We start from the raw sequence: 16,569 nt of genomic DNA, 5'->3' as shown, positions 1-16,569 counted from the left end.
CATATAAACAGTATGAATAATACATTATATAAAGGTAATTGTTATACATTATTTATATTGTACGTCACTAACCTGTCGGAACTGTTCCTCGAACGTCCATGACTGGGCTTCATTATTCCGGGCCGCGGACGGTGACTGAACGTCAGCAGAACGTCCGCCAGACATCGGAACGTCACTTGAGTGGCTGGACTTTGGCGACAAGTCAGCAGCGGCCGTCGTCGCATGTCTGTTGAGAGCGGCTGTCGTCAAGGACACGGCCACGGCAGACGGCTGCTGTAACTGCAGTTGCAGTTGTTGCTGGTGCATCTGCGACGGCTGCACGGAGAGTCCAGGGTGTTGGTACACGAGATGCTGAAGCATAGGAGTTATCAGTCGCGAACCGGACGCCAATTGTCTGGCGAGTTGATTGAGGGTTTCACGTTCTTCGCGCTGCAAATACAAATAATATTCTGATGATGAAAAACTCTATCTTATATGCGTACAATACGTGATCTCGTGTTCCAGGTTTCTCTTTCTCTAAGATTGAAATCGAAAATTGATCATAAAACCAATACGCGGTAAAATTGAACGAAAACGTTTAATTACGTTTCCTATTTACATAAATTTAGTACTATAATAGTCTATACCCTGCACCCTAAAGGATCCTATAATATACTATAATCTTAAATTCGTCGAGCATATATTTCAGTCGAATTTTACATTTCCGAATATCCGAAAATAAAAAGCAAAACAACCATTGAACATCCCAAAAGTGCTTTTAGCTCTGTCAGAGCACACTAATGACCAACCACCCTGTGCACACGTGAAATCGACTCAATTACCATAAAACTAGTCGCAAATATTAACTTTTCATCAATACACTGTTTTAAGCGTGTAATGCATTGAGTGTTATAAAAAATACAATAAATAAATAAATACATATTTTGAAGAGTTTGTATATCTATTATACAGTTTATGTCCCAAAAGTTCAGAACCGTCCTTAGACCTTAGTATCTTTGTGGCAAAGCAATATATATATTTTTTTATTTTTGGAAAAAAAAAAGTTAAATATCACGCCATTCTATTACAATTTTCTATATGCTTACTTCTGTAAAACTATAACCACATCCTTTTTTTATTTCTCTCCACTACACATCACCGATGGTGTCTTAAGTCAACTTCCCCTGGAATTTTATTATAGAGGCATACCTGCATTTCCAAAATATCTTGTTCATCCTCGGGCGAACAATCTTCATCCTGTCGGCAGTCATTGATGTCATCGTCATCCATATCGCGATCGTCCATGTTATGATCGTCTTCGTCGTCGTCTTCATCATCGTCCGTGCAGCCTTTGGACCGGGACGGTGAAGTGTCTTCGGCCACTGTCGAATGTGGCCAGTGATATGCGGCCGCGTGAGGTTGTACGCTCAGGTTGAGATTAAGACCCAGTCGTCTAGGGCTTCCGGCTTCAGTGGCGGCCATCTTCACTTGTCCTGTCTGTGCGTTGCGCTGTTGTTTATCCAACTCAGACGACGGTTCACTATTCAGCTGTGGAAATCCGAAAAAATTGTACATAAATGTATTGTAATGTAAATATAAAACCTTTTGATATAATAATATATCTATATAATACAAAATATATGTTACCTACGTAATAATAATAGTCAAGAAGTCTTTGTAACACTCGTTTGATTATTAATTTAAGTATACGCAATACTACATTTTTGAGCCCTTTACATTTTTATTTTTTATTTCATTCTCTCTTTTCGTAGACATCTGTATTATATTATATGTAAAGTAATATACAGAATGTAACAGGTCTATCTGACTTACGGTAGTGGTATGCATCACGTGATCATGTTAAATAATGGTATTATGTATAATCATATAATTTATAATGTCTTAATTATTGATTAACTATCTTCTAATAATATCAAAACACTGATTAGCGAGAAATAAATTTGAATTTTAACAAACTTGAAAATTGTTTAAAAATCAATGATGTGACCAAAAAGTTTTAAACGCCAACACTGCAGTTTTTAAATACTTATTTATAAAATAGCTATCTTGGATTATAAGAAAAAAATTAATTTAATACAACATTTAAATTATTTAATTTTAGTTGTAAAAAATATATAAGATATTTTAAATTATAACACAGAGCTCTACAAATCATTACAAAAAAAAATATCGAATAAAAAAAAGTTATAGCATTAGTCAAATAGACTTGTTACATCTTGTATAGGGTTCTAATATTTATTGCAGTTCATTACAAAGCATACAAAATGCTGTAAAATGCCTCCTATTTTGTTAACAATATAGTGTAAAATGTAGTCGCACTTGACGAGTTGGTATATAAAATGTACATTAATGTAAAGAAAACAAAATCTGAGTAAATAGTCAGTAATAATTTAATATAGTAACAGAAGAGCATAGTAGGTAGTATGTTCTTTATGTAAGGTTAAAGAAAATAATGTGGGTGAATGTGGAGTCAAAGAATAATTTAAAAGGGTGAGAATTTGAGGCATAGCGTATTGTACTCATCATTATATATTCTACATATTATCTATTATAAATTAACTTAATTTCATCAACAGTATACTTTACTATAGGTATATGTTTTAAATCTACACGAGTCATAGTTTATCAGATTTTTGTAAATTCGAATCAAATTACGTTTTGTTACGAGTGCGTATACCTACGCGTTAAGCTACGTTTTTATATAATGATACAGACATAGACAAAGAATAACAAAATATTGTATTGATATATATATATATATATTTGAGCTGTTTGTTCGATATAAGATCTAACAATATATAATAATATCATACACCAATAATATTATTACTATCTATGCATTATAATTTATAATTATTCAAATGCAATCGGTCATCAGGCGTGCAGCTGCGTCAAATAATATATTTTGGAGCTCAAGCGCTGGTTGAGTGGGCATCGGCGGACGACTGTACAGATGGAACATCGACAGCGGTCCTCTCTTCTACTAATAATAATATTCTTTTGGTCGTGTTTCTTACGTCAAAGAAGTGGAATAATATATGAACACGATACGATCGAATAACAATAATAATAATAATAATAATAATAACAATAATTTTTGTTCGTCTTTTGTATACGTATCGCGACCGTTTTCAATCTTTAATATTTTAATTTATGTCAACAATGATGTACCGGCGCAGACGATATTACTATGGTGATGTATCCGGCAGTTAACCCTTCTGTGGTTCATCAAGTTTATAATAATATATTAATATAACACCATTTACACATTGTAATAGTCCCACGTGGAATAATTTTAAACGTTCAAATCCATCGAATAATAATAAAAATAACATAATCGTACATCAAACCTCATGATAAAGTATACATAATCACAATACTTATAAATAATTATAATAATGTAGAAATTATGTCGTACTTTTAACCGGCGCTACATATATTATTCAATATTCGTATTATAGTAATATATATTATACACATTCATAACATCGTGCTACGTATCGACCTTATCGATCTGAACTTATTGAAATATTCTTAAACGTATTCTAACAACATGTAACTAGAATGTAGATAAATAGTATTCGAGTAGAACGGGCGATGTTCTTATGGATGAATCCGCTTTAAAATAATGTACCCATGTAAACGCTCTGATGTCGTATTTTTATCAGATGTTTAAGGAGTCTTCTCGTTGTTCCATTCGACGACATAATATTTTATCGTTTTATCATCGAGTCGATTCGAAGGCGTCAAAAACTCAGAAATTGGCGTAACCACGCTCCATGTTAATTAATAATAAACTAGCTGGCATTAATTTCCATTACTATTATTATTATTATATTCTAACGGTCTAGTATTAAGAAAAAATAAGTATGTATATATATTATTTGTACATGACGTGTGGCTGAATGCCAATTGGACTAATGTAATTTTAATGAAACACGTGTTATTTTTCCATATATCCTTCATCTGTCGCGCTCGCCGCGAGCTTTATTATTAATTCACTCAGAAATCGTCATATTATCGTCAACTGAATGTCATAAGCAATTTATTAAAAAAAAAGGACCGGCCAAAAATACGATCCATCCGAACAATTTGGTTTCTTGTGCGCGGTCGACGTTTTAAGAATATTTATTGCTAGTCGTCTGCAGGCCACCCGTCGGAAATCGATTAAAATATTGAATTGCACGTTAAAATCTAACGACAGCGTTTTATACGAAACTTAATATTATATTATAAATGTAGTAGACAAATACGTCAAAACACTATATAGGTACGTGTCACGTGAAGCAAACGAGAGTAATCACAGTGTACACAAAGTGGTAGGTGAACTATTTTAATTTTTCCTTCGTATAATGTATTAATGCGTGATTTGATCGCATGATTAAGAGTATGTTTGTGTACTAATTATATTGGCTTTCTCTGACCGGAGCGCAAAATCGTCAATTTGCGTTCAGCAGAACTAATCTTTGGTTAGTTTTAATAAGTTATAGTGCATTTTTTTTAAATTATCAATTTACTAATGTTACCAAAAATTAAAGATGAGAATATTATCTGTTGTTCGTAGGTCAAAGAGAGAAACTATTAATAGTAAACTAACCTCCTATTTCATTCGAACAAGTAGAACATTGTGCAGGATTAATTAATTTAATTTTTTTAGATTCTGAGCGGAGCGAGGAATGTATTGATTTTACAATGACGTGTGTGTTTTTTTTTGTAATTTTTTTTTTGTGTCTGTCATCACGTTTTGGGGCAGTAAAGTGCTTCGATTTTCGACTTCAGTACCTCGTTCGATCAGAAAGTGAATCTCGTTAGTAATTTGGGGGGGGGGGGGATCAAAAGCAAAAAATTTCCAATATTTTTTTAATAATTGGGAGAAACAAACTAAAAATTAAGGAAAAAACTGGAATTTTTACGCACAATCAATTTCCGACAAAATAGATTTTGGTTTTTGATATAACATTAAAACAAATGAATATCGATACATGAAAGTTTTACAGAATGTTTATATAAGTATTTTCTATTCATCATAAAATTTTCAAAAAATTTCGACTTAAGTTGAACTATTTATCGTCATATGCGCAATTTTCGATTATTATTAATTTTTATTTAAATTAATATCGATAAAAATGTATTTGTTGGGTAGAAAAGCTTGAAAATTTAATAAAAGGTTCCCAACATATTGATACAATAGCAGTTGAAAAAATAAAAAAATAGTCACAATTTTTTTTTTACAAGCATTCAAAGTTTGAGTTTTGACAACATTCGAAAAAATCACGACAATTCGCAAATTATTTTAAGCTAGAATTATTCAAAGAAGTTTCTATTTAAATCTAAGTTTTGAAAATATAATACAAGATTCCTTATAAGTCTGTCTACCTTAATCAAAAAAATAATGCCAAATTTAATTTGTATGAGCTTTTGAGAATTAATTTTTTACAACATTGGATATCACTAAATTTCTCATTTTGCAATTTTCTTATTTTGTGTGATTCTAAAACAAATGACCGCAGATACTTTTAATTTTCACTGAATGTTTATACATATAAGAATTTGCTATACTTGACAGATATTTTTCCACACTCAGAATCGTTTTTCGTATACAATGATATAATATCATTGGATTCAAATTTAATTCCATCTATTACAGTAACTCACTTGTAACCTACTGTACAGCAGAGCGACATCCACTTTCCCGCTTTTTTTAAATTGTCTGTATTTAATATTGATCTACCAATCAAAGGTAAGTATAAAAGGGTAAACTAAAATGTCCTAAATACTTTACGGAGATCTGAGTATATATAATTAGAAGTAGAATTCTATTTCCTGATCCAAGGCAGCGTAATTGAAATATTATTTTATGTTCCCGTAAGGTCTGTAAAAATGTAAACAAAGAGAGACAGTTGTTTTAGACACATACATTTTTTTACAACACCCGTAGTTTCAAATTTAAAATCATTAAATATTAAAATAGTTATTAAATATATATGTATAATACAACTAATAGTTGGTAACAATAATAGGCTAAAATGTATATAGGTATACAATAAAAACTCTTAGTTAAAACTGTTAATTAATATTTTTATCATATCATAATATTTGAACTCATACAAGCCAATTGATTGTAATACTATACATAACGTGTAATATTATGAGTGTATGATACGCTCGTATGTTTACTTTTTTACCTACTGTATTATTTAATATAATATACTATGCCTAATTCACGCGGGGTCGAAATCAAACGGATTTCGATTTTGTTATTTATTTATTTTTTTAATAATAATAAAAAAACATCGGACGAGAACCAACGCGGGCGCGTTATAATTACACCCCACGATGGTTTATCGCATGCTAAACATATAATAATAATAATGATAATATTCGCCGCCGCCAGTTGTACTTATACCTATTATACTACCGCTCCATCACTGTTGCAGCAGCAAGCAACCTAATTATAATTCCGATACCATTCGTCTGGATTCATATTATGGGCCATATATTATGTATAATGTACATTTAACGATGCGATTAATGTATAATATTATTAAATATACAGGTAGGTATATAATAATATCGACCTTATTATTACAGATCGTATACGACGACGATGGGAGCGACTACTGGTTTTTACGGGACTATGGTTTTTTTGGGAGATCGTGACCGCTCTGGGCTCTGGGATTGCGTGTCACGTCAGTGTACCTATATAATATTACAACACACACAGACACACACTTGGGATCGCGCGCGCGCGGGTTATCGTTTTAATAATTCGTTTTATATTAATAATATTATAAGAATTCCCTATCGGATCACGCTATACACAAATACACACGATGAGAGTCTCCGACGAGTGTACACCAAACGCTCTATTGCTCTATGCGCAGACCAAGTGTTGATCAATTCTGGCGTAAATTTATACACAGCGCCCTTGCGCCCTTTTACCTTACAGCAAAATACTGTATCGTGTTTTTGGTGGCCTGGTGGCCTGGTGGCGTATTGGCGATCGTATACTGCGGAGTGATTCGCAACCTACAATCATGTGTATTCATGTCCAAATTATCCTTCAGCTACTTACACGACATTGTCCAAACAATGATTTTTAAAATTTCAGTAGAGAATACCTACACGATAACTGAACAACATATTTTCAAATTATATACCAACCCTATATTACATATATTTCATATTTTCTGAACAACTTTAGCTTCGGAAAAAAAAATGTATATATATATGTGTATATTGTATACAGTAAAACCTATTTATAATGGAATCGCTTGGGACCAAACATTATTCCGTTATAAAGAGTTTTCCGTCATAGAGAAATAGAAATTGCGTATATAATTTGCAACGAGACTATTGACATTTTCCGTTATAAAGAGGATTCCGTTTAACTGAGGGTCCGTTATATAGAGGTTTTACTGTACATACAAATATACTTAATGATTATTTGTGCTATCGTAAAACGTACGATACACAAATAGTGTACCTACACAATATTCGAACAATATTTTTATGTCTGTTACCAAAACGCTTTTCGTGAGGACGGGAAAGGATTGATTTTTCATCTCCTACGCTCTCTGGAATCCAAATTTCCGAAATTATATCTGGATATTCTGCTCCTGTACATATTATAATATGTATTTATTATATAGTGCGGCGTACCACGCTACACCACAGCCACTGAAACGATAATAATTGTTATCGTTTCGGGCACGTTTTAATAACTGTTATTTACGAGACACGTCACGATTGCATGGCGACTTACAGCGGCGGGTCGAATATATCAACGTTATAATGTGGCTGAAGCAAAATTACACATACATTTTAGTAAAAAAATATCGACCGCCTAATAAAAAACCTGCAGCTCAAGCGCGTATGCATTTGTTATATTGTATATAAGTATTAATTAAGTCCACATTTTATAACACATACTAAGTATATCTGCAGGTGAAGCTTTTAAAAAACATTAAAAATAATGCATACTATGACATGTGTATATTATTATGTATTACGGAAGTTGGTGTGGTGTTATATATCGTGTAATATATTATATCGAATTATAATATATATTGAAATACCTACAACGGTATACTATGCAGAAGCTATACGGGGGATGAGGCGGCTAAAACTGTATATGAAAGTGGGTTGTGACGTGTACACGCCGCTCAGGATTCCGCAAATAACGCCTTCAACCAAAACTTACTATATTATTTACACTACTATGTGGCAGTCATTATTTATCGGCGTATACTGACAAATTCAATATGTACATCACTCAGAGCTACCGGTAGAGTTCACCAGTAATAGTTGAGCACCCTCCATCATATAATATAATGCTGAACACGATATTATACACCACGCGAGTTGAAATAAATTGTGTTAATAGTTGGTTTATACAACGAAATTTGGTAAATTAATTTTTGGGGAAGCTATGACTGCAAACTTCCCAATTTTTTTGCATCTATTTTCTATATATATATATATATTATATATACCAGAGCAGTGCTTTTTACACTTGCCAATGACTTCATGCTGACATTGAAATTTATGTAGCTCAGGAGCTTTTTTTTTATTTAGCTATTATTATAAATGTGTACAGATAAATAGGAGATTTACATTTATTGCCGTTATCATTTTAGGCATATTTATGTTATAACTTATGAGTACCTTGTAAAAAATTACCAAATATTGACTTTTTAAAATAAACAACAATTTTTTCCATACTCTTCCAAGACTCAATTATAATACACAGTATACTGCAGTCGACGTTGATTAAACCGTGAAACTATTTTAAAAAACGGGTGTTTTAAAAGAAAACATTCCTAAATAATTTAATATGTTGTCACCACTGACTGAGACATTGTTTTTGTCAGAAAAACGGAAAACACAGTGGTAAATTATAATGGAAGTATTATTTTACTATAGGTAAACGCTCTTTAGACTAACCAGTAACCACCATATCATAACTATAGGTAACGGGCAACGGTCGTCACGTCATATATAATTTAAAAATGAATAAAATTGTTTCATTTATCTGGTAAAAATTTACTGAAGTATTAAATTAGATTGTATAAAATTTAACATAATATAAGGTTTTTTTTTATATAGGTAGTTATGCTATATGGTATCTCAAAGTATGATAATATTTAACGTGTATAATATCATAGTTATAAATTATAACTTATAAACTTATAATAGATACATATGTGAAAGAAACAAAGATGAGAAGTGTTTTTGACGGTACACCCTATTGTGGCTAATGTTACTAAAAATATCAAAATTTATCAAATTTACTCAATTTATATAGTAAACTAACATAAAAAAATGTATATATTTAATTTCATCTGATATATCAGCGTGATAAAATATAAAATTTGTCTCAAACGTTACAAGTCACAACAAGTAGGTAGGTAGCAAATATTACCTAACCTCACTTATCGATAGACAAGATATCATTATTACCATAAACGGTAACACCAGTCCTACAGTAGGACTCCGAATACTATACTATATAATGGTAGTTCATGATAGTATTTTACGATATATCTTATTCGGAACACACAAAAATTGTATACCACCGGACGTTTGTTGTTAACGCCGATCGTAACATACGTAAAACGCGCATATATATATAATACTTTTTTAATTTTATATTTAATTTTTTCGTTTTATTATTTTTTTTTGCCGGCCGCTGAAGAGTCGCGCTCGTTAAACAAATTCTTACGACATCATTAATTACACGCGCCGTGGAACCATCTGACACTTTTCCGCTGCCTCCACCACCGGTCACCCCTTCGCCATGTAGCGCCGAAATGAGATTAGTAGATATATACAGAGACGACCCAAATGATGAATGTACTTTTGTTGCGCTCTTGTTCCGTCAGCTCATTTGACGTCGCGCATTCCACTATATATCGATGCATTATATACATATATATATATATGTATAAACTATTCGACTGCTGCCCTAAATGTATCGGTTCATCAATTTTGCGCGCCAAAACTATTTTCCAATAAGTGCAGCGTGTGCAGCTGGCCAAAGTCCTCTCGCGGTCTATACAAGCACACTAACTATGCGTATGCGTATTATATATTATTATATGGATAACGATTCTGGTTGATATTCTAATATATAATATTGTAGTATAGTAGTCGTTATACACCCTCCCCCACCCCTATCACGGAATCGATTATTTGCCACGCTAATACGCTTTATTAGTATTATAGTCGTCTAGTTGTGATTGGAGTAGCAAGTGTATAATGATATTGTCGTTGTGGCTATAATAATAAAGCTGTTCAATGAAATTGTATTATTATTATTATTATTAAATTTTATGAATGTACCAAATTTTAACGATAAGATTTTGGTGCTAGTCTGATGGCCTGAAATTATAAAATGTATACTGCAATGTTTAAATTGGAATGATTCTTTTTTTTAACATTACAGTTTTCACACCACACCCCCGAATTTTTTTCAGTAGACTTTTCTTCATAAACAGATTTTCAAAAGATTTTAACAGTAGCCAAACAGGTTAGTTTTCTATTATATTCGAAATTCTAATTATAAACTTTTTCTTATCATAGATTATCTTTAAAATAATCCTTCAAGTTTCTTGTAAAACAATTATTTCCCAAAAAAACAATCCAGTACAAAACTTTTATTTTATTTGGCAACGTTAATTTTGTTTATATAGTTATTTAAATAAATTTGACGAACGGTCAAAGAGATACGACGAAATATCTATACAGTGTTGTGATGTAAAAAACAATAACATTTTGACAAGCAAATATAGTGAAAAAATTATAAATTTTCGTAAATGATAAATATACACACGAGTGACGACGATGACTGGTAAATCCGATTACGTCGTCTTCGTCGCATATCGCGTCGATTGATTCGGTCCATCTGCACTGGACCAACGCTTTGAATAACACGATACGTATACATAATATAGTTTGTTCAATTATTGTTATGTTTATAATATTATATCATATATATACGCAAGTGTTTTGTATTTTTACGTGGTTTTGCATGTCATTTAATTTCCCAGACTAGGTACTTGGATTTCAAACGAAATCAAATAAAATGGAGAAAATATTATAAATAAAAGAGTGCCGTCTTTGTCGCATAATATAGTAGAAATCTGATCTCGACGACAAGTTATATTTAAAATATTTTAATATCAAACGCTGCACGTCGTCGGGCTTTATGCTTGTACCGTGTACCACACACACACACTATGCGCTGTATATAATCAGCTGATACAATATCCTATCTGTACTTATAACGTCTTCATTTTATTGGCCGTATTTTTTCCTCCAAAAATTAAATACCGTTTTCCTCCGATGAATAATAATAAAACAATAAAATTGTCAGTATTAATAATTTATACAAAGAAAAAAAAATAGACTTTGATATTATATTTGCAGCAAAGCGAATTTGTTTAGCCTAATATTGTAAGTCATGGCACTCAAGCTTTATTTATAGTGCACATCAATTTATGAGCACTGCATAATATAAATAGGTACGCGATACGCACGTATTTTAGCTACACCAACAGCAGGAGCGAAGGTATTTCTCCTATATCATAACATGATGTTAAATAATAAATTATATTTACACAAAGGTATAGAATACGTTGGCGTCTTGCAATAGGCATATGGTATGTGTTAAGTTCTGTGTCGTTACTTATTTTGTGTAATTGTTTTCTCTAAAAAATTATTACAATCAAATTTTAACTTGATAAACCAATAACACACTTGGAACGTCGGTGGATTGTAGAGATAATTACCGGGTACAAGTGTGTTATTTTTCCGCTGTAGATACACCTGTCCGGAATTTTTTATTATAATTATAATAATAAGTTATGGTACATTTTTTTACGATAACGTATAATTTTCTCTGACCACTGCAGCAGATTGTTTACTCTAATATGCGGTAATTCGACAAACTGTTTTTAAACGAATCGTTGACGACCACCAAACGACACATGCCCATCACAGTGCGGGCGTACAATCGTTCAGCGGACTCACAGGTGTGTATAGGTATTGTATAATAATAATAATAATAATAATAATAATAATGAATAAAATACACATGAATACTAAGAAAACACGAATTTCGAAGTCGATCTGAATTGGGCGATTCTCTTTTTATTGGGACGTTTGATTGTGAAAACTGTTTATGCCGGGCGATGAATATATATTATTATGCTGTAGTACTAATTGATAATATTATAAGGATAATATCATTCGGTAAAGAGAAACACATAATAAATTATTTGAGCACTTGTGTTTGTGATTGCAAGACAGGATAATTAATTTCCCGAAACACCGCTGAAAATTATTTCGCATTAAAAAATTAAATATTTTATATTAATATTAAAAATCGATCGTCTTCTTGCAAACGAGTGGCCGCACGTCGTGCTAATAAAGTACAAAAAAAAAAAGAAGAAGCCGTATATATAAATGCTTATAATATCAAAGACGTTGCTATGATATTATACATTTTAATAATAATATTATAATAATGTGCACGTCATACCTAAATAGAATAATATGTGTATATAATATGCACCACAAAAAAAGGTTGTCGGATTATAAGTTTTTTTTTTCGAAGGTCTCGATAACGGCAAAATATAATGCATAATAATAATAATACATAGGTAGCAATGACCATGATCGCGGGGGGGTTAATGTATGATGTATATATATATTAATACAGTGGCTAATACCTATATAATATAATATGTACTTTTGTATGTGTGTGTTTTTGGGAGGGAAATCGTAAAAATTAAACAACCTATACGACGTCCGTATAATGTCATAATGATATTAGAACTCGGTGGACGGTGATGTAATGATAATACGTCCAGAGCCGGGCTTCTTATGTTGTAAAACAAGTCTGCCGTTTAATCCAAGACGGGACTCCTGTACAATAATGTGACGTCGTCGACTCATCGTTGCCGTCGTCGTCGCTGCTCAATTGATTCATAGTACGGATTCCTTTATACATAATAAGAGTGTCAATACGCACAAAATATTATAAACCCTTATAAAGCTTCTGTTTAATAATATTGTAATGTGTATTATGCGCTGTATACTCGCCGGCGCCGAATCTAATGTATTTACCGCTTAATCATAACATTATTACCTATATTATCTATTTCTTATTTCAATGTTATCACTGATCATGGCCTCGTTGCTCATGCGTGCGCCTAAACACTGACTATATATTTCATTTCAACACGTCCCAACATCATTTTCTATGAAGAATGTAGTACGATTCGTCAAAAACTTAGGTGACAAACGTAACTATGGCTATAATCTGCAGCCATCATATTATTAATATTTGCTTAGAAATAATATATTAAATATTTTCCTCCGATGAATCCATCATGGCACAATGGTAACTATGCTTCAATATTATATATAATTTATAACTTACAATGTATATACATATTTTATATCATTGGGACAATGTATATACATATTTTATATCATTGGGACAATGTATTTACGGTGGTTTAATGCCTATACAGTGCGTTATTATAATATTATATTTTCTATTCCACAATGTTCGTATTTATTTAATAAATAGTCTATCAGTCTTTGAACAATAAGGTACTTCGAAATAGTGATGACTGATATTATGGTTTTTAAATTTATTACAAATGACAAGATGAAATATGTGTATTGTAAACTATACTTTCCAACGTGCTAACCGTTTTTCACTTCTGAATTCTAATCTCAATACGTAATTGTAATAATAATGTACTAACTCACCACATCCACACGTCATCTAATGGTCAGCGGAGTAATATCGTTTTATTATTGTTTCATTTGTATATTACCACTTGCACAGACAGTCGATTTAGCTTAGTCAATAGCAAGTGATGGATATTTTATCACCGCTTCGTGCAGGTGTAATAGCGGTTCGATTTACTCGTAGCTGTGTTTTATTTCCGCACCAAGAACAATACACAATGTCCGTTCTAATATAATATAATAAGCGTGTCGGTCGCGCAAATCTTCGTACTCAACCTCGTTATCTCTATTCCCGTAGTATAATGTTATTGATATTCTATTGAGTGCAAAATCAAATTATTTAAATCGACACATTAACAGTTAATGTTACTTAACATGCCGCGTAGCGCTGGTTATAATATTGTACAATAATAGTATATAATATATTAGTATGCCATCAATTCCACGACGCTCATCTATAAAATTCTTTGTTAACGCGGTGGCTAACAAACAGCGATGGGATTTAAAGTCCAAATTCTAGAAATATTACTACGTATGATTTTTGTGACCAATTTCCGAAATTTTAAATATGTAATTGCAAGTCAAAGCCAGCGAACATCACTAAGTTAATTTATGGTTGTTATACACCTAGTCATAATCCACTTTCCTACATACTGTAATTATATCAATATATAATATAATTTGGTGTGAGTTATGCAGATGATAAAATAATACATACATTCCATACATCCCGAATAAAATTCTTTTAAATCTATGTTTTTTATTACTTTCAAGGGTAGTATAACATTAAAATTAAAGATCTTATGCTTGGAAAGTTATCATGTACAATAATGAGACATAAATATAATTAAACTATTTATTTGGATTAAAATGAGATCAAATATAAAATATGGAAAAGTATCTCTTGCGTTTTATTTTATATAATATCTTTGATGCCGAGTGCCACATAGTTAAACTGCGCATAAACGTACAGGTAATAATAACATGGTATAATATATTATTGTATTATTATAATGTTTCTCAACCTAAATAATATTATGTATTGTAATTTGTAGGTACATCGATAGAGTCGGTTATCATGAGGACATGTCGGCATCGCCCGACTGTCCCACCGCCCGTTAAGTATACAGAGGTGCACGTATATAATCTAATATTATAAACGCACACAACAATACGCGACTCTGCATAAAAGAACAAAAAATGAATTTTTTATTATTCCATATTTCCCCGTGTGTTGTAGGTATCCTTTTTTGTACGTATATAGATATATTTATTATTTCCGTTTTCGTTCCGCGCGGTACACGCCCCTCGACTCGAATCACCGACGCTGTTCTAAAACGACGGATTGTTATACCTAACACACATAGTTATTATATTTTATTATTATAATAATATATAGGCTGTAGCTGTATCGTGTGCGTTTGCTACAAACTATTACTTTTACGAGTTAACCGAAATAACGACATGCGACGACTGTGGTACATAGTATTATATTCAATTTATTATAATATGTTTTTCTGGTCACAATTGCACCGGTAATTCTATGCAGTAGTTATATATTACATACATAGTCAGCAGGTTATGTTATTATTATTAAAAACGTTTGACCGTACATCGATATTATTCAAATCTTGTCTTCTACAGATGCGCGTGCTTGGAAATAGGTTATAGGTTAATATATCTCAAGAGAATAACATACATTTTATCGAAAATATCTGTGTCAATACAAGTCTTGGAAAAAAAATCTTTATAATAAAACATATATCATTCAGAAATATTTATCAATTGTATAAAAGTTAATATAATGAGTTATAAATTTATAATACTTATAAGGGACTTAATAAATTAACATATTTGACAAGAATTGAGATTTATGATATTTTGTCTTTGCTGTAGAAAATATTTATATGAATGTATGTTTGGATATTTTTCAGATATATTTTGACTGATGTCACAAAAATGCCATTCTACATTTCTACGTATATTTGATAATTTTTTTTTTTCAAAAAATGGTATTAACGATCTTCTATCTATCTATGAATAATTATTGTTATATGTGACATGGATGAGAAATCATTTAAAACGGTAAATGAATGCCTACTGTATTGTACTATTCCTATAATATTATGTTATCGGCATGTCAACCTATCAGTTAATATCATAATGTTGTCGATATTTTTAAAAGCGAAAATAAACGTTTTCACATACAACATAAATCATGTGTGTTATACATTATAAAGGAGAATTTTTATAGCCAACACACGGTAAGGGGTCGAAAAAATTACTTTTAAAATTTATACCAGTTGTATACACATTATACTCACCAACCCACACACACACTCACACACATATTATTATACATCGTACAGACAAAATAAACTTACTCATAAAACAATGGTGGATACGATTATTATTACAGTTATTATTATTACTTTCTGGATAATAAAAATTACAATTAGGTACGACATTTCATTTACCTTTATACACATCATCAAGTCTTGAATTATTATATTAGTAATAGATACGTTTATCTGGGCGTGAACACGCACATTTTCGGTCTACTATAAATAGTAAATATATACGTTATTAAAGCAATGTCTAGAATGATATTACATTGAAACTCCGAGTAAAATATTATTTTAAACGAATTATCAACAATTGTATACTTGGATATGTATGTAAATTATACTATGTTCAGACTCGATCTCGTGTAATTTATTTCTTAAAAAGAGCATATTAGGGTTGAAAAATAATTAAATTGTTTGATGTATTATAGTAAGTTGAATAATACTTATACAGTTA

The 16,569-nt window shown here is 31.4% G+C and overlaps 1 protein-coding gene across 2 annotated transcripts in view; it reads right to left on the bottom strand.

The window, feature by feature from the left end:
• LOC107165049 (uncharacterized) overlaps positions 1-16,569 on the bottom strand; it is a 93,139-nt gene that overhangs the window by 62,001 nt on the left and 14,569 nt on the right. For both annotated transcript variants that reach the window (XM_089219593.1, XM_089219594.1), the window contains exons 2-3: positions 1,189-1,527; positions 73-429 (exon numbers count right to left, since the gene is read on the bottom strand). In XM_089219593.1, the coding sequence (XP_089075719.1) occupies positions 73-429; positions 1,189-1,527 (696 nt within the window). The remainder of the gene's footprint in view (positions 1-72; positions 430-1,188; positions 1,528-16,569) is intronic.

Source organism: Diuraphis noxia, unplaced genomic scaffold (assembly GCF_037042655.1).
Source record: "Diuraphis noxia isolate RWA-SAM2 unplaced genomic scaffold, SU_Dnox_SAM2 contig0002, whole genome shotgun sequence".
Lineage (NCBI taxonomy): Eukaryota > Metazoa > Arthropoda > Insecta > Hemiptera > Aphididae > Diuraphis > Diuraphis noxia.
The sequence above is the reverse complement of the archived record's forward strand: the minus strand, read 5'-3'. Positions and strand labels throughout refer to the sequence as shown.